Here is a 25,382-nt window from a genome sequence, read left to right on the forward strand (position 1 = left end):
TCAATCAATGTGATACATCACATTAATAAAAGAAAAGATAAGAACCATATGATCCTGTCAATCGATGCAGAAAAGGCATTTGACAAAATTCAGCAACTTTCTTAATAAAAACCTTCGAGAAAGTCGGGATAGAAGGAACATACTTAAAAATCACAAAAGCCATTTATGAAAAGCCCACAGCTAATATCATCCTCAATGGGGAAAAACAGAGCTTTCTCCCTGAGATCAGGAACATGACAGGGATGTCCACTCTCACTGCTGTTGTTTATTTTTTTATTTTTATTTTTTTAAATGTTTTTTTTTCAACGTTTATTTATTTTTGGGACAGAGAGAGACAGAGCATGAACGGGGGAGGGGCAGAGAGAGAGGGACACACAGAATCGGAAACAGGCTCCAGGCTCTGAGCCATCAGCCCAGAGCCTGACGCGGGGCTCGAACTCCCGGACCGCGAGATCGTGACCTGGCTGAAGTCGGACGCTTAACCGACTGCGCCACCCAGGCGCCCCTCACTGCTGTTGTTTAATATAGTGTTGGAAGTTCTAGCATCAGCAATCAGACAACAAAAGAAAATCAAAGGCATCAAAATTGGCAATGAAGTCAAGTTTCACTTTTTGCAGATGACATATTATACATGGAAAACCCAATAACCTCCACCAAAAGTCTGCTAGAACTGACACATGAATTCAGCAAAGTTGCAGGATACAAAATCAATGTACAGCAATCAGTTGCATTCTTATACACTAATAATGAAGCAACAGAAAGACAAATAAAGAAACTGATCCCATTCACAATTGCACCAAGAGGCATAAAATACCTAGGAATAAACCTAACCAAAGATGAAAAAGATCTGTATGCTCAAAACTATAGAAAGCTTATGAAGGAAACTGAAGAAGATATAAAGAAATGGAAAAACATTCCATGCTCGTGGATTGGAAGAATAAATATTGTTAAAATGTCAATACTACCCAATGCTATCTACACATTCAATGCAATCCCAATCAAAATTGCACCAGCATTCTTCTCGAAGCTAGAACAAGCAATTCTAAAATTTGTACGGAACCACAAAAGGCCCCGAATAGCCAAAGTAATTTTGAAGAAGACCAAAGCTGGAGGTATCACAATCCCAGACTTAGCCTCTACTACAAAGCTGTAATGATCAAGACAGCATGGTATTGGCACAAAAACAGGCACATAGACCAATGGAATAGAACAGAAACCCCAGAGCTAGACCCACAAAAATATGGCCAACTAATCTTTGACAAAGCAGGAAAGAATATCCAGTGGAAAAAAGACAGCCTCTTTAACAAATGGTGCTGGGAGAACTGGACAGCAACATGCAGAAGGATGAAACTAGACCACTTAAACCATTCACAAAAACAAACTTAAAATGGATAAAGGACCTGAATGTGAGACAGGAAACCATCAAAACCCTAGAGGAGAAAGCAGGAAAAAAACCTCTCTGACCTCAGCCGCAGCAATTTCTTACTTGACACATCCCCAAAGGCAAGGGAATTAAAAGCAAAAATGAACTGTTGGGACCTCATGAAGATAAAAAGCTTCTGCACTGCAAAGGAAACAAACAATCAACAAAACTAAAAGGCAACCAACGGAATGAGAAAAGATATTTGCAAATGACATATCAGACAAAGAGCTAGTATCCAAAATGTATAAAGAGCTCATCAAACTCCACACCTGAAAAACAAATAATCCAGTGAAGAAATGGGCAGAAAACATGAATAGACACTTCTGTAAAGAAGACATCCGGATGGCCAACAGGCACATGAAAAAATGCTCAACGTCGTTCCTCATCAGAGAAATGCAAATCAAAGCCACACTCAGATACCACCTCATGCCACTCAGAGTGGCTAAAATGAACAAATCAGGAGACTATAGATGCTGGAGAGGATGTGGAGAAACAGGAACCCTCTTGTACTGTTGGTAGGAATGCAAACTCGTGCACCCGCTCTGGCAAACAGTGTGGAGGTTCCTCAAAAAATTAAAAGTAGATCTACCCTATGACCCAGGAGTAGCACTGCTAGGAATTTACCCAAGGGATACAGGAGTGCTGATGCATAGGGGCACTTTTACCGCAACGTTTCTAGCAGCACTTTCAACAATAGCCAAATTATGGAAAGAGCCTAAATGTCCATCAACTGATGAATGGATAAAGAAATTGTGGTTTATATACACAATGGACTACTACTTGGCAATGAGAAAAAATGAAATATGGCCTTTTGTAGCAACGTGGATGGAACTGGAGTGTTAGGCTAAGTGAAATAAGTTATACAGAGAAAGACAGATACCATATGTTTTACTCTCATGTGGATCCTGAGAAACTTAACAGAAGACCATGGAGGAGGGGAAGGAAAAAAAAAAGAGAGGGAGGGAGCCAAAACATAAGAGACTCTTAAACACTGAGAACAAACTGAGGGTTGATACGGGGGGTGGCAGGGGGGAGGGGGGATGATGGGTATTGAAGAGGGCACCTTTTGGGATGAGCACTGGGTGTTGTATGGAAACCAATTTGACAATAAATTTCATATTTAAAAAATAAAAATAAAAAAATTTTTTTTAAAAAAGCAATCCTTACCAAATCTAACAAGTGCATGTCACTATTTCGTACATCTTTTCCTGGGCTAAGGAGAAGACCAAAACACCTGCCAAAAAAAAGAGAAGAGACATAAATTTGGAAAAAAAATAACACAAACAAGATGTTTAAATTAGGTCACCTAAAATTCTTCTTGATGGATAAAGGACACATTAAAATTATTAACAAATTAACTACTGCCCAAATAACCCTTAATTCTTGAATTTACATAAACAAATTCTGCTTGGCTTTTATTATCACACAGTTGAAGTCAGCATATTAGCTGCAGATTTATGGGAGATAAGTCAAAGTGAATGAAATATTCACTTCAATAACCAAAAGAATTCCCCAGAGAATAACATTTTTCATATATATGGGAATATAGATATATGTATATGTATATGTATATGTATATATATATATATATACATATATATGTGTGTGTGTGTTTTTTAAAGAAAGAGAGAGAGAGAGAGAGAGAGAGAGAGAGAGAGTGCGTGCAGGACAGAAAAGTGGAGGGAGATAGAGAATCTCGACCAGGCTCCACGTTCAGCACAGAGCCCAGCATTGGGCTCGATCCCATGACTCTGGGATCATGACCTGAGCTGAATTCAAGAGCTGGATGCTCAACCGACTGAGCCACCCAGGCACCCTGCAAATACATTTTTGAATATAGTATATGGTTACTCCACTAGACTGATAAAAACTAGAATTTATATTTAAGCTGAATTTACTAAAAATGTTTACCTTTCAATGGCAAGTTCTTTATTAGTTGTTTGTTGCACATAGATGACAATCTTTTTATCAGTTCCTTGGCGAAGTTTAAAGCATTGTCTGTCCTTCTCCTTAGGAACTGCACTGTAGGACAACATGTTTCATTAATTTTGCAAAGTATTTTCTTATGACATATACTAGAACAACTTCTCTTGAATCTAGGATTCTTTTCTGTGCCTGGTTTTCAAATCATAACAGAAATTTAAAACTCATCATCTGCCTCTTAATGTAAAAATATTACCATTACTGAAAGTAATCCGCTAAACAATGTATTTAAGCTAGAAAAAAACACTCTTATGCTCCCTAAAATGTGTCTTTAGTTTTTTTAATTTTCTGTCGCTGTAAAAATTAAGTTAGATATTTGTAAAGCACTTAGCACAGCATCTAGCACAGACACTCAAAAAAACACTAGTTTCTTTTCAGTTTAGTCAGGTTTTTTTAATAATTATTGCCTTATTTGTTTAAATAAAGAAAAAATACCTAATCATGGAGTCCTTGAATTTCAAAACAAGGTGCCTTCAAAAAATAACAGAGATATAAGATATGGCCAAAAAGTAAGCTGTTGCCTAACACTTCCCTCAAGCAGTGATAACACTGTAAACATGTGCAGGCATTATAAAAACAATACTAATGATACAGTTAAACATTACCTTAAGAAAAAAGTTGAAAATATCCTTAAAATTAGAGTTTACCAAAATAATCTCCTACTCTCTCACACACCACCTGCTCTAGCTCCTTTGTTCTCAAAGGCAAACATCTGCCTATGGCAATCAGCCAACATGCAGCAAATATAAATTATGTCTTAGTGCTATACAACTCAAAAAAAAAATGGCAGCAGAACCATTAGAAGATATTAGAAAAGGCTACATGAGAGTTCTGAGTACCTACTCAAACTAAAAAGTGGCTCTGAAGAAATAAAATTAGTTTGAAGACCATCTGCACTTACACAGTAACCAACTCAAAAACACTGCATGAAACAGATTAGAAAATCAAAGAACCTTATCAAAGGAGTCTAGAAATGACAAACATCTGCAAAGAAAAACTTCATACCAAACTGTTAAAAGTATTTGTGGTTGACAGAAATTTCATCTATAAGGATATAGACAGGTTATCAATTTTCAACTGACAACAGATACACTAGTGTTTATGTTCTGTGCGTGCTGACACAGAAAATACACATAATCCCACCTTTCAGCAGTATTTAAAAAGACAAAAGATATAAAGTTGCTTCCGGTGTCCTAAGGCTGAAGTGCAAGGAAAAACTATATTAACAGGAAGCAGAGTGGAGACTGTTAAGCAGTGGAAGTTCGCTTCATTACTGTCAGGGACTCTAGATTAAATTTCTTCCTTTTTTTTTTTTTTTTAATGTTTATTTTTGAGACTGAGAGAGGAGAGAGGTGAGGGAGAGAAATAGCAGGGGAGGGGCAGAGAGAGAGGGAGTCACAGAATTCCAAGCAGGCTCCAGGCTCTGAGGTGTCAGCCTGATGTGGAGCTTAAACTTGTGAACCCCGAGATCATGACCTGAGCCGAAATGGGTGGCTTAACCAACTGTGCCACCCAGGCGCCCCTGGATTGTATTTCTAGTATTGTCATTATATCACTGAATGGATCCACCCAAATAATTTCACATTTACTTCCTACTGTATAAATTACAATACTGAGGTCCAGGCTTAACTTCTCTGGGTTTCTTTACCCATAAAACAAGGAATATATTAAATACCCAGCATATCTAATAGGGTTAGGTGGTAGATTAAATGAGACAAAAAAGTGCTTTGAATGGTATAAGTGAAAATGCTCCATCTTCCCAAGGGCTAAATGGAAAGTAGATTTCTAATTTTAATTAACGTAAGAAGTATACTTTTTCAGGGACGAAAAGAAGACACTAATTCTTGCCACAGCACTTTACGTATATTTATGTTATAGTAAAACCACAATTTATGTTGTGCTATGGTTACTTATATATACTGTTATTTTTTGGATAGGTGCTAAATCATATGGGTGCACTATTATATTATGTTTTTAGTGAAATATAACTGACATACAACATTATGTTAACTTGAGGTGTACAACATAATGTTTCGATACTTAATATTATGAAATGCATCATACTTTAATCATGCTATTTTGGTCAACATTCAATTTCCAGTTTTTAATTTTGTTATTATATATAGTGTTAAGAGGAGCAACCATCTTGATAATTCTCTCCGTATCTCAGTGATTATTTCTGTAGATAAATTCTGTAGATATTACAGAATCACTGGTTTAAAAAAAACTGCATTCAGCAAGTTCAATCTGATAAAGAACTTCTCAACAAGTTCATTATAATAAGGCTACACAACACTCTTTTCTACTATAAACTACAAATTCAATAAAATCACATTAACAAAAACAGAACAAAGCCCCAACAAATGTGAAGAGCAAAATGACCATCCAGAAATTTTCTATATGGCATTTCCATATAGTACTTCCTTGGTATGAGGGTGAATGGAACAGGGATGACTGATCTACCTTGAACATGCCTGAGTTCAGAAGGAAGAAAACTAATCCTAATGGTTCTGAGAGAGCTTAGAATTTTTTCTATTTGTAATTGAAATTTACAAACAGGATCTACATAAATATCTTTACTAAAGAAAAAAAAATGCAGTTTAAAGAAACTTTTGGGGGCGCCTGGGTGGCGCAGTCGGTTGAGCGTCCAACTTCAGCCAGGTCACGATCTCGCGGTCCGTGAGTTCGAGCCCTGCGTCAGGCTCTGGGCTGATGGCTCGGAGCCTGGAGCCTGTTTCCGATTCTGTGTCTCCCTCTCTCTCTGCCCCTCGCCCGTTCATGCTCTGTCTCTCTCTGTCCCAAAAATAAATAAACGTTGAAAAAAAATTAAAAAAAAAAAAAAAAAAAAGAAACTTTTGTTCCTTAAAATGGAAAATAACTATTACAAAGTTCGTAGATTATAATTTCCACTTCCTAGGGTAGGTATGCATTCAGTGGGAAGCAGCACATCCCAGTGTTGGTTGCTGTGAGAGCAGAAACACAGCTGATGGCAAGGCACACACCACAGCAAAGTCTCATACTTCAGTGAACAAATCAAAGGTGAAGCTGCACGGTACACTAAATTTGCCACCAGATGGCAGGATAGTTCCAAAAGTCTGCAGGGAGACCAAGCGTTACCCAAAACAAATGAACCAGCCATTGTGCTTTCTAATTTAAAAGCAAACTAGTAGAAAATCATTCATATTTTGATGTAATCTCATTTTACTCATTTTATGAGGTAGTCAAGGAGGAAAGAGACTTCAATATGCAGCAATCAATTATGATCCAGGAAGCACCCAATGTATGATACGGGTTATGGAGGGAAAAGAAAAATCGATCATCTTGTGACCACAGTATTTTAAAGTTAGAAAGGACTTTAGAATCTAGCCACCTCATTTTATAGATAAGGAAACCACTGCCAGGAGATATAAAGAAACTTGGAAAAGGCCACAGTGTTAATAGTAACAATAATTAAACTAAAGTTTTTATTTCTGTCCTAGAGTTCTTTTCACTACCAAGAATTATCATTATACCTAAAACCCCAAGCCAGTTATTTCTGACCCTATCTGCAAGGTTAAGACTTCAGACACACATACCTCATTTCTTCTCTTCCAATATATACAGATAAACTATAATAATAAAACTTGATTTCAACAGCCTTAAGATCTTTAGATTATTAAAACAAAGTAACCAGCCAATAAGACCAAAAAACCCAGCAAAACAAAAGCGGCTACAAATCCAGCAGGCTTAGCTTCTGTCATATTTCACATCGGCAGTCTAAAAGAACATGGTAATAGGACATATTTTCCCACATGAAACAATTTTTTTTAATAGCTTCAAAATTCTTCAAATATTGTCTCTGGAAAAGCGAAATTAAGAAAACAGTCCCATTTACAACTGCACCAAAAATAATAAAATACCTAGGAATAAACTTAACCAAAGAGGTGAAAGCCCTGTACTCTGAGGACAACACAAATAAATGGAAAGACATTCCACGCTCATGGACTGAGAGAACAAATGTTAACACATCCATACTGTCCAGAGCAATCTACAGATTTAATTCAGTCTCTACCAAAATACCAACATTTTTTACAGAACTAGAAAAATTAGTCCTAAATTTTGTATGGCATCACAACAGACTCTGAATAGCCAGCACAGTCTTGAAAAATAAGAACAAGGGGAGCCTGCATGGATCAGTCGGTTAAGTATCTGCCTCTTGATTTCAGCTCAGGTCATGATCTCACAGTTCCTGAGATCTAGCCCTGCTCAATCTATTTGGGATCTGCTTGGGATTCTCTCTGTCCTGATCCCCGCTCACACGCATGTGCTCTTGCTCTCTCAAAATTAACATCTGAAAAAAGAAAAAGAACAGAAGTGAAGGTATCATAATCCCAGATTTCAAGATACACTATAAAGCTGCAGTAAGCAAAATAGTGTGGTACTGGCACAAAAACAGACACATAGATCAATGGAACAGAGAGCCCAGAAATAAACCCACAATTATATGGTCAATTAATCTTTGACAAAGGAGGAATGAATATACAATGGGAAAAAGACAGTCTCTTCAACAAATCATGCTGGGAAGATTGGACAGCAACATGCGAAAGAATGAAACTGGACCACTTTCTTACACCATACCCAAAAATAAACTCAAAATGGATTAAAGATCTAAATGTGAGACCTAAAACCATAAAAATCCTAGGTGACAGCACAGGCAGTAACTTCTCTGACACAGGGCCACAGCAATATTTTTCTAGATATATCTCCTGAGGCAAGGGAAACAAAAGCAAAAATAAACTATTGGGACTACATCAAAATAAAAAGCTTCTGCACAGCAAAGGAAACAATCAACAAAACTAAAAGACAACCTCCTGAACTGGAGAAGATATTTGCAAATGACATATATCCAATAAAGGTTTAGTATCCAAAATATATAAAGAACTTATACAACTCAACACCCAAAAAGCAAATAATCCAATTTAAAAACGGGTAGAAGACATAAAAGGAAATGACATACAGGTGGCCAACAAACATATGATAAGATGCTCAACATAACTAATCATCGGGGAAATGCAAATCAAAACCACAATGAGATATCATCCCACATGTGTCAGAATGGCTAGTATCAAAAAAGACAAGAAATACCAAGTGCTGGCGAGGATATGGAGAAAAAGGAACGCTTGTGAATAGTTTGTAGGAATGCAAACTGGTACAGGCACTATGGAAAACCATATGGAGGTTCCTCAAAAAACTAAAAACAGAATTACCAAATGATCCAGTAATTCCACTACTGGGTATTTACACATAGAATATGAAAACATTAATTAAAAAAGATACAGGCACTCCTATGTTTATTGCAGCATTATTTACAACAGCCCAATTATGGATGCAGGCCAAGTGTCCATCAATAGATGAATGGACAAAGAAGATGTAGGGTGTGTATATGTATGTATAGATATGTGCATGTGTGCATATATGTGCGTGTGCTGTGTATACAATACATACACAACACACACACACATTCATTCTATGGTATATTACTCAGCCAAAAAAAAAAAAAAAAAGAATGAAAAGAAAGAAATCAGTCTTTCTCTGACATATCTCACTTAAGCATTATACCCTCTAGATCCATCCATGTTGTTACAAATGGCAAGATCTCATTCTTTTTTATGGCTGAGTACTATTCTAACATATATATGTATAAATATACACACGTATACCACCTTATATGCATGCATGTATGTATACACCATTTTATGTGTGTATATGTACATATATATACACCATCTCTTCTTTATCCATTCAACCTATTGATAGACACTTGGGCTGTTTCCAAAATTAGAGAAAGAAAAATACCATATGATTTCACTCCTATGTGGAATTTAAGAAATGAAACAAAGAAAAAAAAGTGACAAACGAAAAATCAGACTCTTAAACTATAGACAGCAAAATGATGGTTACCAGTGGAGTGGTGGCTGGCGGTGGGATGGGGGAGCTGGGAATGGGTCAAATAGGTGAAGGGAATTAAGAGAACTCCTATTGTGATGAGCACTGACGGAGTAATATACAGAATTTTTGGATCTCTATATTGTACACCTGAAACATAACACTGTATATTAATTATACCGGAATTAAAATCTAAAACATTTTCAACAGTAAAAAATCTTTCCTCTGCAAATCTATTTTTTTCTTTATCACTTACAATATAAAAAACTCTATCTATAAAAGCAGTCATTTTATACTATGAAAGTTACATGACATTCGTGAACCACAAATGATATAGCATTTTAATACACACTTTAAAAAAATAGAATAAAATACCCTACCTAAAATAACCTTTACCATCATCTTCTTTTATTTCTAAAGACACAGAGAAGGTAAAGATGTCACTGTCAGGAGTTTGGGGTGCAGCAGCTGCTGAAAGTGGGGTCTGCTTGGCAGAACGGCGGAAGGCAGTAGCAAAACTGTAAAGTATCCGGCTGACCTACAACAGATGTGTTAGGCTGTTATCACAAGAAATAAAATACTTTTATTAAGGCTGAAGGTTACCTGCTTTGTGTATGTGTGGGGAGGGGGAGTAATACATCTTTCCCCCATTGATTTCTTTTGCTAAGTTATCATAACTTGTTAGGCCTAGAAAGCAAACAACATTAAAATGAGAAAGGGTTTTTAAAAAAGAAGTGATTGTGAACAAGAGAAATCCAACTGAAAAATAATTTCCTAAATTGTTAGAGATGATCTGAATATCTTTATTATAAAAAGTAATCCTACAAAATTAGCTTTAAAAGAACAGTTTGTTAATGTGTGACTGCTGAAACCAAGATGCCCATTTAAGCCAATCAAGAAGCAGCCCTGGTCTCTGATACTCTCAGCAAGAAGATTATGGTTCCCCAAACTTCTAGTTTCTTTATATTTCAGCCCATCAGGCTGGAATAAATAAAACATTAGCACAGAATTTCATTTGGCTTTTAAGTGACCATAATAAACACTACAATAACTTCAACACAGTGAGGGTACAGGTGAAGTTTCATTTGCAGACAGTTCTCGTAAGGACTTACAGCTTCTTGTATTTCGCACCGGAAGACGTGTATTCTGAAGAGCTCTGCATTGTAATGACTTTCAGTGAAAGCGAAACAGTCACTCTCAGGAGTTCCATCATGCCCTCTGACACAGAACAGGATTTTGTAGATAGGGTAGTTTGCTATTTCAGTGTTTGTCTGAGGATCTAAGAGTCTGTTTGGTTAAAAAAAAGATATAAAGAGCTTAGAGGGATTATGGACTGTTTTCACTGTTATCCATATTATGATTCAAGACTCCTCTTTCTATCAAGATCATATAAACCATTTTTGGTATGCTCACCATATTAATTTTTAGTCTTGATAAATAAGTCATATGTGGATTACTGAAGTTATTAATACATAATTCCACAGTACTAAAACCTATATAATCTTATACTTTTAGAGAGGCAATCAGAAAGACATAAACAATAAGTACATGTTTCTTATATAGTCTGTACGTAAATAAAGACTATATCAATGGGTAAATTAGAGTACCAAAATGAATCATTAAAGCTGTGCTTTTCATTACCTCCTAAAAAATAACCTAATCTTCTTTCTTATTTAAAAAAATAGGGGTGCCTGGGTGGCTCAGTCGGTTAAGTAACCGACTTCAGCTCAGGTCATGATCTCACGTTCCATGAGTTCGAGTCCCACATCGGGCCTGCTTCAGATTCTGTATCTCACTCTCTCTCTGCCCCTCCCCTGCTCATGCTGTCTCTCAAAAATAAACAAACTTGAGAAAAAATTAAAATAAAATAAAACAAAATAAAATAAAAAATAAAATAAAAAACTGGGGCGCCTGAGTGGCTCAGTTGGTTAAATGTCCGACTTTGGCTCAGGTCCTTGAGTTTGAGCTCCACGTCGGGCTCTGTGCTGACAGCTCAGAGCCTGGAGCCTGCTTTGGATTCTGTGTCTCCCTGTCTCTCTCTGCCCCTTCCCTGCTCACACTCTCTCTTTCAAAAATAAACATTAAAAAAAAATTATTTTTTAAAGAATAAAAAACTGGGGTGCCTGGGTGGGTCAGTTGGTTAAGCGTCCAACCTCGGCTTGGGTCATGATTTCATGGTTCAGGGGTTCAAGCCCCACATCAGGCTCTGTGCTGATAGCTCAGAGCCTAGAGCCTGGAGCCTGCTTTGGATTCTGTGTCTCCCTCTCTCTCTGTCCCTCCCCTGCTTATACTCTGTCTCTCTTTTTCTCAAAAATAAAATAAGCATTAAAAAAAAAAAAAGAATAAAAAACCTGCTGTGCTGGGGCACCTGCCTGGGTGGTTCAGTGGGTTAGGTGTCCAACTCTTGGTTTCAGCTCAGGTCATGATCTTGCGGTTTTGTCAGTGCGAGCCCTGTGTCAGGCTCTGCACTGACAGCATGGAGCCTGCTTGGGATTCTCTCTCTCTCCTTTTCTCTCTGCCCCTCCTCCACTCGCATCGCCTGTCTCTCTCAAAATAAATAAATAAACTTAACAAAAAAAAAAAAACTGATGTGCTTTCTCATAATGAAACATGTTCTTCTGATTCTTGGCAAATAGGAGAGACTGTACAAAACGTTAATATCTACAAAAAAGATAATTACTAGAATCAAAGGACATCATTACGAAAATCAAAGATGTGTCATTCACTCAAAAATGTATTGGTTCAATAATACTTCTGTGATACCTACAACATTCCAGGCTCTGCCCTGGACAATGAGGACATAAATATGAAAGGAATGAAAAGAAACGGCAATTTCAACACTGAATGGGCAAGGCCATGGATGGGGAAACCCCAGGGGGGTTTGCATTACCCTATGTGTAATGCAAACACATAGGAAGGGAACCCAATTCACATTCAAAGGCACTGTGATAAGATAAAAACTTTGAAAACATAGGGCAAGAGAAATTGCTTTTGCATATTTATAGAATTAAAATATATCAGAACAGTATAACTTCAGTTGGGCATGACTACTGACTAAGAAGCATACAGAAATGAGAGCTGAACAAATTTTACTGAAAGTTTCACATTAGGGGTGCCTGGGTGGCTTAGTTGGTTAAGCGTCTGATTCTTGTTTTCAGCTCAGGTCACCATCTCACGGTTTGTGAGAGCCATGTTGGGCTCTGTGCCGACATTGTGGAACCTGCTTGGGATTCTCTCTCTCCCTCAAAATAAACAGACATTAAAAAAAAAAAGTTTCACATTAATAAATACCATTAAAATTAGGATTTGTGAGTCTAAGTGCAATGGTTCTTTAAAAACTCAAAAGAAGAATTATACGTGCAGATGAATGAAATATTAAATATTAAGTAACCTACTATTATCCACATATAGGTACAATTCTACTACCATGAAAACCCAAAATGCTTCTGGGGGCACAGAAATAGATATTCTCATACAATGCTGATAAAAATACAAAACAGATCAATATTCCTAGATGGCTATTTGGCATTGTATCAAAAACAATGAAAATGGGGAAACCTTTTGACTCAGTAAGTCTACTTCTAGGAATTTATCCTAAGGAAATTTCAAACATACAAAAATTTAGCTCAAACATAACTATTTATAGGAGAATTCTAGGTAAAGCACTTACGTACCCATTTAATAAAAGCCATTATTAGTAGTACTTTTCTCATTAAAAACAACAACAACAACACTAAAATGTCTAATATAAAAGACTGGTTCTTTTTTTTGTTTTTGTAAGACTATATTTTTTTAAGCAATCTCTATATCCAATGTAGGGCTCAAACTCACAGCCCGGAGATCATGACTTCCACACTCCACCAACTAAGCCAGACAGGTGCTCCAGAGACTGATTATTTCTAAATAATCCATCATATACCATCACAAATTTACTGATATGGAAAGAGATTCATGATGTAAAACTAATTGAAGAAAGGGGTGCCTAGGTGGCTCAACTGGTTAAGCATCCACCTTTGGCTCAGGTCATGATCTTGTGGTGAGTTGGAACCCTGCATTGGGTTCCGTGCTGACAGCTCAGAGCCTGGAGCCTGCTTCCGATTCTGTCTCTCCCTCTCTGCCCCTACCCAGCTCACTCTCTGTCTCTCAAAAATAAATAAATAAATAAATAAATAAATAAATAAATAAATAAATAAATAAATTTTTAAAAATAAAAAAAAATTAAAAAAAGTGTTGATTCTGATAATGTTAATATTATTGATTCTAATATGTTCAGTTAGATTCAATATTAAACTTCTTACTGAACTAATGTGTCAAGCTAGTATTTGTATGGTGGAACAGGGAAAATATAAATAAATTTATTAGGCATATTTTCAGGCCAACATATTTTAATTAACCCCCAAACATTTAAATTTTTAATGTACTACACATAATTGGCATGGGGAAATGTATATAAAAAAACTGTTCTAATGAGTGACTAATTTGCGTAAGTATCACAATCCTTGGAAGACAAGATAACACAAGTGCCAGAAGAATGAAACATTACATGAATAAGAAGTTATGTATTTTGTTCATTGTTATTTCTAAATCTATAGGTCAGAAATCTGATCCAACGGTACAAACATTTCAGGAAGCTGGTCTTACCTCACAGTTCCTTCAGATACATTCGGCACCGAAAGGGTTACATCTAGTGAAATCTGACACTGGCTTCTTAAGATGGACATCATCCTTAATGCTTCCACTTCACTCCTGGGAGCATTTACTGACGCACAGCCTAAATAAGTTAGTTTGCTGAAAACTACGCTGTCCTCATCAGCCACTGGTGTGAAAGGACTTGACCCTTCGGAATCTGAAAGAAATGTTAATAGAGGGTTACTTTCATTCTGATATTTTGTTGACATGAATACCAAGTAAAAATCTACAGGTTACATTGAAATAATATTTCATTGCCCCCACAATAAATGCCCATTGAAGTCAGAAATTTCATATTAAAACTCTGTCACTGACACCAAAATTTTTAGGAATTGCTTTACTGTTAATCCCAAATTTAAAATGTGATCTGAGGTTAGATCTGATTTGTATTTCTGCCTCTTCTAATTTTTTTTGACTTTATAATTTGTATTTAAGTAAAAAAATAACATTTAATATTTTATCACTCTGAAAAATCCTATCTCTGTCTTCTTTCTGATCTGCACTGCTTTATTTCTCTCATTCATCATCTTAGCCACTTTATTATGTTTTCTCAATGCCCCTGCTTTCCCTTTCCCAATAAAGCTCTACAGTTTTAACACTCTACTTTCCCAGTGAGCCTTTATAACTGCCCTATTCCTCCTCTGTGGTGCCTTTTGCCTCCCTTTTTCAACCTGGCAACTACTCCCAAAGAGCTTTTCAGGCCTGGAACAAGTATCTCTTCCCAAGCATTATTCTTCCACATCTCCAACACTGTACTCAAATTCTTTCTTTCTTGGAAAAATCTTGAAACATTCTGAAATAAGACTACCTCAATGTCATTTAACTACTGTTATCTCTTTGATATAAATGATACACATTTAAAGGGAAATCAGAATGGTACATATACCTACCCCTCACACAACCCCTTAAATCTAAAATCTGAAGATTCTAGAAAACACAGATAATGTTTTTTGCCTGCTCTGAATCAAACCTAGTATAAGGGTGGACACTCACATAATAAAAACATTAACCTTCAGTAAAGCAAGCAATGCAGCAATCCTAACCTCCTTGTCCAGGTCTCACTGGCAAGCTCATCTCTGGTTTTTGGAGGCCTACTAATGGCACAGGGTTAATGGTGGATGAAGCTGAGAGTTGGTTAGAAAGAGGTCCATCTCCTTCACCATCCAGTTGTGACCTTTCCACAAGTTCTTTGTCCCCTGGCTGGTCGTCCATTGGAGGATCCATCAGAACATCTGCTAGCTCTTTTTGCAGCTGCTGTTCACTTCCATTCCCTATAATCTAAGGGTCACAAATACATGCAATCAGCAAAGTGAGAAAGACAGGCCAGTACCAATTCAAATGGGTCCACATTCTAGAGATCGTCAGCATTTCTTTTGATACAAAGATATCTTCTGAATGTTTTTTAAAAACAGAATAAATCAAGATCTGCAGTAAGAGCTGCAGCTGCTCCCTTAATACATACAGTTTTTCATGAAAAAGTGTATAGTGAATTTGAAAGTAATGCCCGGAAATATATGTGATAGTCTGTCAATGTTATTAGAAATGGATAAAGGGGCATTAAGGAAGACACTTGTTGGGTGAGTCACTGGATTCTACTTCTGAAATCATTATTGCACTATATGCTAACTAACTTGGATGTAAATTTTTAAAAAAAAATTAAATAAAATTATGGTGATAAAACGTAAGTTTTCTACAGTGTCCTCAACTAGCAATGAAAATATTCATAATTTTATTTCTCTGCTGAGAAATAACACTGCTAATGGGATTATCTTTAGGGGCTTCGCTTATCCTTAAGAAAAAGGGAAAATGTGTTCGCTTGCAAAGTTATCATAGAAACAGACTTAGTAGGTAATAAATTTTCACATGTATTTTACCATTCCTACTATAAATAAGTCTAAGGAAGACTTCTCTGATATTAACAGTTTCTTAAAGTTCTGAGACACCTGAATAAAGCTTGAACATATAAAATGGCCCTGAGTAACAGAGGCACTCCATTTCAGTAATGTCAAGTATTTATTTGTCTAGAGTCATGATGGTTTATTATTAGTTGCTCAACAAGGAAGTAATGCTTTCCAATGCTAAGGAAAACCACAAGTGACAAAACCCAGCAATGTCACTAAATGCTTATTCAAGAAACACTAAAAAAATTTTAACAAAGGAATTAATTTAGGAAAAGTCATAATCAAAAAAGGGGGCTGATTTAGGAGGGTTTCTGAAGACTAAACCTGACAAAAAGTTAAAATGGGTGGGGCTAGGAGATTGTTACAGAGAATGAGGTCTTCTCAGTAAAATCAACACAGAAGTTAGGAAGAAAATGTCAATAATAACAGACACCTCTGGACTACCAAAGAACCCTGTTCAAACATAGTTTTATAACCCTATAAGCTTCAAGTTCCTTTGGCTATAAATTATAATTGAGAAACAAACAGTTTTAAATTTTTTTTTGCTGACATTTCCCAAGGAAATTTAACATGTCAGCTACTCTTGCCTTAGAAATAAAGGCCAGACAAGTGTTCAGCCTCTTGGCTTCGGTTACAATGTTTATTTCCGTGAATTTCATTTTATGTTTACAGTCACTGCTAACGGAACTAAAAAGCAGGTCAAGTAATTTTAATTCTTTGTTCTGCCTGATCTTACACATCCAAGTGCAATCAAATTTCTTTTTTCAGAAGTTCTACTTTCACAAGTTTTTAAACCATCTGAAAAACAAACCACAGCTTAGTTCCAATTAGCCTCTTATTCTTTCAGAACTGGAGAAGAATTACTATATCACCTGCAGTAAATAAAAGATGGTCTATTTGATAGTCTGTTTTCCAAGGGGAGAGAAAGAACATACATAAGTAGTAGTTACAGCTTCCTAAACACAGATGGAGAAAAGATACTCAATTCCATGTTTAGGTAATTAGTAATTATAACTGGGGAAGCCATCACTAAAAGAGCAAACTAAATCAAAGAGAAGACATTTTACATATTATGAAGTACTATTTTGTTCTTTGGTATACAGGGTAATTAAACTCAAGTTTTCTGCTGGATAGACTGCCTACATTTTCATATTATTTGCCAATAACAAAAATATACCTAACCCTGAGAGAAAACATGTTTATATGTTTGTATTTTGTGTTTATACATGTTCATCTTGCATTCTTCTCTCATTTATAAAATCTATAAACATAAGAACTGTGTTCCATTTCCTTAACTCTTCCTTAATGACTAGGAAAAAGAAATGTTCACATGCAAACATGTGATTTTTAAAAGCTGCTTAAAAATAGCAATGCAACATATGCTTTGGATAATTAGGTCCAAAATAGTACTCAACAATTTTGTTAGATCATTTGTGAACCTTCAATTTAATTTCAGAACTGTCTGTGACATTACAATACACATACTTAAACCAATTAAGCTTTTTGTTTTTTTATTAAAAGAATTTTTTTTTATTAAGTAATCTCTATGCCCAACATGAGGCTTGATCTAATGACCCTGATATCAAGAGCAGTACGCTCCACTGACTGAGCCAGCCAGGTACGCTGTTGTTTTCTTTCTACAGACAGTCTTCCCTGGGCTTATCTGGGAAATAATTCACAATGACTTTCAAGGCTCTCAAACTCTGACATGCATCAGAATCACGTGGACAATTTTTATGACGCAAAGTGTTGGGCCCCAAATGAATTCCAATTCAGTAATTCTGAGTGGACCTGATAATGTGTATTTTTAAAAAATTTCCAGGAGATAGTGATACTGCTAGTCTGGGGACCACAGTCTTAAGAATCAACCTTAGGTTAATGGTTCTTAACCATGACTCTATAGTATAATTACTAATATTACCAGGAGGCATTTTAAAATTCAAATATTTGCTCCTCCCTCCCTCCCCTCACCTCCCACCCTAGTAGAGCCTGGCTGGGCATATGCATTTTGAAGACCCTCCACAGGTTATTTACAAAACAGGTGGCAGGCCAGATTAGGCCAGCAGACTATAGTTTGTTGACCTCTGGTATTGATGAATAGCTTAAATAAACCAACAACCGCTTATTGCTAGACTTCTTGTTATTAACACAAAATAAACCCACTATAAGCAGGGTTTTTCTGTTCCTTGCTGCCAAGAGCATTCTTAACAGATAACACAATCATCTCTAAAACAGATGTAGCTTCAGGTAAAGTAATCAACACACTGCAATATTAGTAAAGGGCAGACATACAGATCAGTGGAACAAAACAGAATCCAGAAATAGACTGACATATATATGACCAATTGGTTTCAACAAAGTTGGCAGGGTAATTCAATGGAGAAAGGTAATAAATGGTGTTAGAACAATTAGCCTGACATCCATACCTATGTAAAGACATGAATCTTAGCTAATACTTCACATCATATACAAAAATTAATGCAAAATGGGTCACAATCTAAATGCAAATCCTGAAACTATATAACCTACAGAAGAAAAACAAAGGAGAAAATCTATGAAAATCCTGAGACACAAAGATTTCTTACAATACAAAAAGTAGCATAAAAAAAATGATAAAACACGCTTTATCAAAACTAGAAACTTCTGCTCAAAAGACACTACTAAGAGAATGAAAACACAAGCCACAGACTTGGAGAATATACTTGCAAATCATGTTTCTGATGAAGGATTTATACCCAGAATACATCTACCCAGAATATCTCATAACTCATTAAGGAAACAAGCAACCCAATTTAAAAAATGGGCATTTTCACCAAAAAAAGTATGAGAGTGGCAAACAAGCACGTGAAAGAAACTCAATTCATTAGCCAGTAGAGAAACTGAAACCACAATAGGATGCCTCCATACACCTAATAAGATTGGCTAAAATTAAAAACAAGACAATACTGAGAATACCAAGAATTCGCAAAGATGCGTGACAACTGAAAACCTCCCATACACTGCTGGTGGGAATACAAAATGGTACACTCTAGCTGTCTTTTGTAAATTTCATTGGTAAATATACACCTACCATATGACTCAGTCCTAGGCATTTACCCAAGAAAAATTAACACCTGTGCCTCTTTGTGCATGTTTATAGCAGTATTGATAATCACCAAAAACTGAATAGAAATGTTTATCAACTGCTTAGTGCATAAACTGCCATATAGCTATATAATGGCATACTACTCAGCAGTAAAATGGAATGAATTATTAATACACACAATAACATGGATTATTCCAAGTAAAAGATGCCAGACACAAAAAACTCCATCATACCATAAGGTTCCATTTATATGGAATTCCGGAAAACTATAGCGATGGAAATCAGATCATTGGTTGTCAGGGGCTAGGAAGGAGATGAGAGGATTCACTAAAAAAAAAGTACAAAGGAGCTTTCTGGAATGGTAAAAATATTTTGTATCTTAATTGTGGTGGTTGTCATGTAAGAGTTTATATTCACTACAGCTTATAGAACTATACACCTAAAAGGGCTGCATATTACTGTGTGTAAACTTTAACTCAATAAACTTAAAATAGAAAAGGGATATTGATAGTGGGGAAGGCTATGCATTTGTGGGAGCAGGGATTATAGAAGTAATCTCTGTACTTTCCGTTTTGCTGTGAACCTAAAACTGCGCTAAAAAATAAAGTCTGTTTTTTAAAAATTAGAAAAAAACAAGTGGTTTCTACAAAAAAGAACAAAACTATTTACTTTTTTCTACTGCATCCCAAAAGATATTCATCCAGGGTTCTGTTTTTGGCAATAACCTTATTTTACAGGCTCTCCTGTGGCCACCTCATCTATGGCCAATGATATACAAACAATCCCTAATATATACCTACAACCCCTTCCTTAGCTCCCTACTGGAGAGAATTCTTCAGGTAGATATTCCAGACTTAGTGTGTCAAACTTAACTCACTGTCCGTTCCTCTTTCTGTATTCTTTTTATTTTTTAAAGTAAGCTCTACGCCATTGTGGGGCTCAAACTCACGACCCCAACATCAAGAATCACATGCTCTACAGACTGAGCCAGCAAGGCGCCACCCTTGCTTTGTTGTTGTTTTTTTTTAAATCAGTGAATTGTAATACTATCCACTTAGTGAGCCTATGAAGAGCACAATCACCCGTCACTCCTCTCATTCCCACAATATTCACAAAGCTTACTGATCCTTGCTCACTTGTGCATTTTTCCCACCCTCTATGTAGGTAATACCACAGGACAGCTTCTTTCATTTTACAGAAGTCTACTGGAAAGGTAAGAGTTTCCCTGCCTTCTTTCTCTCTCCCGTCTGATCTGTCATATGGCCATTCAAGTTACAATTGCAAACCTTAGTTCTGATCAAACCCTTTCATGTTTCCTCCATTTCCATAAGATAAAGCCCAAATTTGTAACTGTATTCTATGAATTTTTCACAACTCTGCCCAATTTATGCTTTCATCTCTTACCAGACACGCCAAATTACTCAACTTCCCTAAGACATATCATAAGCTTTCAAGCATCAAGACTCTATAGACTGTTCCCTTTCCTAGAAAGTTCTCTTCTCCTTCTCCTTTCTGTTAAGACCAAGCTTAAATTCTGTTACCTCCTCTGGGAAATCTTAACCCCACTATATGGGGTTTAATTAGTCCCTCCTTAGGGAGTGCTACCATATGAGCATACATGTTTTATAGAACCAGACCTTGAACCAGTCTGGATTAGATGGCAGGGATTGCTTCTTAAGATATCTTTATATTATTCCCAAAGCTTTGGATAGATTCATTGCTAGTGTACCTGCAATATAGGTTTACTGAATTGAGTTTTATAAATGCAAAGAATAGAAGCCAAAGTAGTATTATTTTACCAATTTTGATACTGGATACTCTACAGATTTTGAGTTATAAAAAATGAAATCTGAATGCTTTATTTTAGCTTTGTTTACTTAAATACAACAAAAACAAAGCATCATTTTCTATTATTCTGAGAATCATTAAAGGTTTGCCATTTACTAAGAATACTGGGCAAGACCAATTAGCATACTACAAAACAATTTTATTTTGAAGCCCAACAAAGACTTCTAACTTAACAGAAATATAAAAATAAAAAAAGCAAAGCAGGTATGTACGGATAAATCAATGGTCATATTCAGATTTATGTTCATCTCTGTGTAAACTAGATTTAGAGGAGGAGGGGAGAATAAGAAACAGTCCTGAATTGAGGGGAAAAAAACCCAATAAATATAAAGTAGCCAATTTAGCAGCTACTGTAAACGCAGACATAAATGTTTGTAAGGACAGAGACTGCATGGCAAGTGATTTATTCATAATTCTGCTTATAAAGCAGGGTGGTAGTAAAAACAGTGGGCACAAGAGCTGGCTTATGGCACAACTCCAGGGGTCACCATTCACATACAGACCATGTGAACAGCAGCCTGTACTTACATCCTGGGCTCCACAGTAAGAGCTGAATTTGGGACATGGCTCTGATACTAACTGTTGGCTGTGGGCAAATTACCCTCTGGGAGCCACAACGGTCTCATCTCTAAAATGAAAGTGTTAATATCTATCTCATAGGACTGTCATGTCATGAGGATTCAATGATACAATAATAATATGTTTACTGGGCATTTATTATTTATAATTAAGGCATTATATATGATTTTTACAGGGATTATCTCATTTCTACATCACAGTACCTGTCAATTAGTAAGCATACAATTAGTATCACTTTCAGCTTTTATTTTTAAAGATTTTATTTTTTTAAAGTTTATTTATTTTCAGAGACAGCATGAGCAGGAAGGGGCAGAGAAAGAGAGACAGAGAGTCCCAAGCAGATTCTGCGCTGTCAGCATAGAGCCCAATGTGGGGCTCAATCTCAGGAACCATGAGATCATGACCTGGGCCAAAATCAAGAATCGGACACTTAACCAACTGAGCCACCCAGGCGCCTCTTAAATATTTTATTTTTAAGTAATTTCTACACCCAACGTGGGGCTTGAACTCACAACCCTGAGATCAAGAGTCACATGCTCCACCAAATGAGCCAGCAGGCAACACCCACTTTCAGCTATTTCTAAATAAATTCTGACCCACCTTCTGGAGAAGAGGTTTGAAAAACCAAGTAACAACAACAACAAGAAAAAAAAAAGCAGTTCTTCCACTTTCCATTATCCAGAGAGAACTAAGAACACACCTACTATTTATGTGTAAGACCCATTACTGAAGTAACACCTGTCCTTTCTAAATGTATCAAATAAAAGTAATAATTTATAGGGTAGAATTGGCTACAGGTCTATTTCCTTAAGAGCAAAACTGCATTTATAGAAGCAAAGGACAAAACGTTTCAAAGGCAAAAGCCAGAGTCATTTCCTGGTGTTAATGTTCTACTTCTAACTTTATAGCCCATTTCCGTTCTCTGCAACAATACCAACTAGGCACCACTTGATTTGACAGTTATCCAAAGCTACGTTGGGCAGTTTGGGATCTTTTTCCAGTAGAGATTTTGTCTTAGGAAATGCATGCTTATGAAATGACAGTGTGCACTTGAGATATCCACAGATGTTGAGAAAATTAAAGACAAATTCCTGATGATCTACAGTTCCCACTACTTGTGTCAGACTGCAATGAAAATAGAAGTGAAAATGGTTCACACTGAGTAATTTTACTCCTCTTCAGTGTAAAAGCTAAGGCATCTTGAAACAAGTACATAAATCTCAGTTTTACCAGAAAGCAAGGCACAAAAGAACCAGAAGTCCCATTTGGATACTGGAAAGTATTGTTACTGACTTCAAACCCACTCACATACTCATTCTGCGATCTTTGATAAATCACTGAATTTCCTTGTGTCATTTATAAATTGCAGCTGTTCTGGCTATCCATCTTTTTATCTTACTGCGTGAAAGAAGGACCAGAGAAACAACCTAAAATTATCATTAGGAATTACTAACATTAACTTAAAAAGGGAAAGAGAAGGAACAGCACTTTGTAAATTCATCCTGAAAAGTTAAGTGAAGAAAGACCCAAAATATTTATGATTGTGTTGCTAAATAATAGGATTATGACTGAGTTTTACTTATGTCTCATACTGTTGAATTTTATGTATAAAGCAGACATTATTTTTATAATTAGAGAAAACAAATAACAAAAAGTCCATTTGGGAGAAAAAAGGAAAGCAAGCACGTTCAATTCTACTGTATGCAGTGATCATAACCCTAGGCCTTTTTCAAGCCTGTTGATTTTTCTACATTTCACAGACTCACTTTGAGTAATTCTTAATCATTCTTTAAGGTTTTGCTAAATTGTTACCTACTCTATGAAACCTTTCTTTGCTTTAATAGGCAATAATTATGTTCTCATATAAATCTGCTTTTATCTATATTCTGGTACTTGATGAATTTTATAATGACATAGTTCCTTATGTGTCTCCCCACCATCATCCTGATCCCCTTAATTAAACTGTGTGTTCATGGTTCAGTTACTCTGTTTGCTGAATAAAAGACCTACATTAGAGGACAAGATCACCTGATACTAAAGCAAGTAATATCAGATACAAAGTCAGAAAATTAGTTTAGGCAATGCTAAGTGAGAAGGAGTGACTTCTTTATCAGCTATTTCAATACAGGTTGGCAACTTCTTTCCAACTAAAATAATGTTCGATGGATTTTTCAAGAAGAAAAAGATTAAAAAATTCTCTAACTGAACTTTTCACCAAAGAAGTATTGGCTCATCAATGTACTCCCAACCAAGATTTATAGAGTATCTTTGATTAAGAGCTAAGGGTATAATATTCCTACACAAGAGGAGTCAGGTAGAGAAAATACAACATGTTCTGAATTTATGAAAGTTTTCCGATTTTGATGTGAATTGTCAAAACATTTTATGAAGATAAATACCTGTTTTTTATAACTACATCATCATATAAAGCTCTCCTTAAAGGGCTTAACTAAAGCATTACCTTCTCCAAGAAGCTTTCCCAGACTCCTCCCCAAGCTGAGACAAGTTTCCATCCTTTGTTCTATAGCACCCTTTGTTAATCTCTACCGTAGCATTTATCTAACTGCATTAATGTTGAAAATTAAAAATATAGCCACAGTATCTCTACAGCTCCTCCATCAAGAGATATAGTCTATTTCCTGGATTGGCCCTGTGACTTGCTGTGATCAATACAATGTGGCAGAAGTGACATCACGTAATTTCTAAGCCTTAACCTTAAAAGATACCTTATAGCTTCCACATCTGTCCTAGGACCACCATGCTGCCATGACGAAGTCTGAGATGAAAGACTACAGGAAAAGACTCAGCCATCCCAATTAAGCTCAGTCTTCAGCCAATGTATCAATTGAATGAAGTTATATGAACCAAAACAAGACCAGCAAAACAACCCACTCAATGCATAAAATCATTAGAAATTAATAAACTGTTTTAAGCCACTCAGTTCTGAGATCTGAGGTAGTTTGTTACAAAGCAAAGACTACTACAATCCACTGCAGCAAGAATCTGAACTGTCATCTACCCTAAGCTTTAGCATCTGCTTATATATATATAAGCAGGAACCATGTCCAATTGATCTCTATTCTCATTCACCATTTAAAGAGCTTCTCTTTGTCTGTGATATTCTGCAGTTTCACTGTCATCCTTTTTTTTTTTAAGTTTATTTTTTCACTTTGAGAGAAAGTGGAGGACCAAAGAGAGGGACAGAATTCCAAGCAGGCTCTGTGCTGTCAGTGCAAAGCCTGCTGTGGAGCTCGAACCCACAAAACACTAGATCATGACCTGAGCTGAGATCAAGAGTTGGAGGGTTGCTTCACAGACTGAGCCACCCAGGCGCCCCCACTGTCATCCTGATTGGGACTCACTCTGTTTCTTGAAGCTGATTTGTATCTTTTATCACTTGTGGAAAATATTCAGCTATTATCTCAAGTTATTTCCTTTTCTCCCACTCTATTCTATTTTCTGAGTAATTTCCTCAGGTTGATTTTGCAGGTACTTGATTTTCTCTTCAACCATGTCTAATCTACTATTTAACACATCAGTTGTACCTTTAACTTTTCTTGCTCTGATTTTCATGAAGTTTGCTTGGTCTTTTATTAGATTTTTAAATAATTTTGTTATATCCTAATATTTTCAAATTTTTCTTTAAATTTTCAATCATTTAAATCATATATATCTTAAAGTTACAGCTAATAATTCAAATGCGCAAGTGTTGGTGAGATTTGATCCTGCTGGGATTTGCCTGCTCTGGGTCTTTGTAAATTTTGGAATGTTTGATATTCTGTATCAAAGTTATCTGTAGAAATACCATGCAGCCTGGGTGGCAAGCATGTCCCTCCAGAATAGTTCTGCAATTGATTCTGTCAGGAGCCCTAAGAGTATTACCAACCCAGGAACATGCAGGTAGTATAAATTCAAATCCCAAATACCTGAAGGCAAGCCCACTGGAACA

The 25,382-nt window shown here is 36.2% G+C and overlaps 1 protein-coding gene across 2 annotated transcripts in view; it reads right to left on the reverse strand.

Annotated features, from left to right (window-relative positions):
• Positions 1-25,382, reverse strand: part of RABGAP1 (RAB GTPase activating protein 1) — a 171,342-nt gene that overhangs the window by 118,064 nt on the left and 27,896 nt on the right. For both annotated transcript variants that reach the window (XM_047829198.1, XM_047829199.1), the window contains 6 exons: positions 15,064-15,298; positions 13,973-14,177; positions 10,444-10,618; positions 9,712-9,869; positions 3,335-3,445; positions 2,591-2,657 (listed from right to left, as the gene is read on the reverse strand). In XM_047829198.1, coding sequence (XP_047685154.1) covers positions 2,591-2,657; positions 3,335-3,445; positions 9,712-9,869; positions 10,444-10,618; positions 13,973-14,177; positions 15,064-15,298 — 951 coding nt within the window. The remainder of the gene's footprint in view (positions 1-2,590; positions 2,658-3,334; positions 3,446-9,711; positions 9,870-10,443; positions 10,619-13,972; positions 14,178-15,063; positions 15,299-25,382) is intronic.

The sequence above is a fragment of the Prionailurus viverrinus genome, chromosome D4 (assembly GCF_022837055.1).
Source record: "Prionailurus viverrinus isolate Anna chromosome D4, UM_Priviv_1.0, whole genome shotgun sequence".
NCBI classification, from domain to species: domain Eukaryota; kingdom Metazoa; phylum Chordata; class Mammalia; order Carnivora; family Felidae; genus Prionailurus; species Prionailurus viverrinus.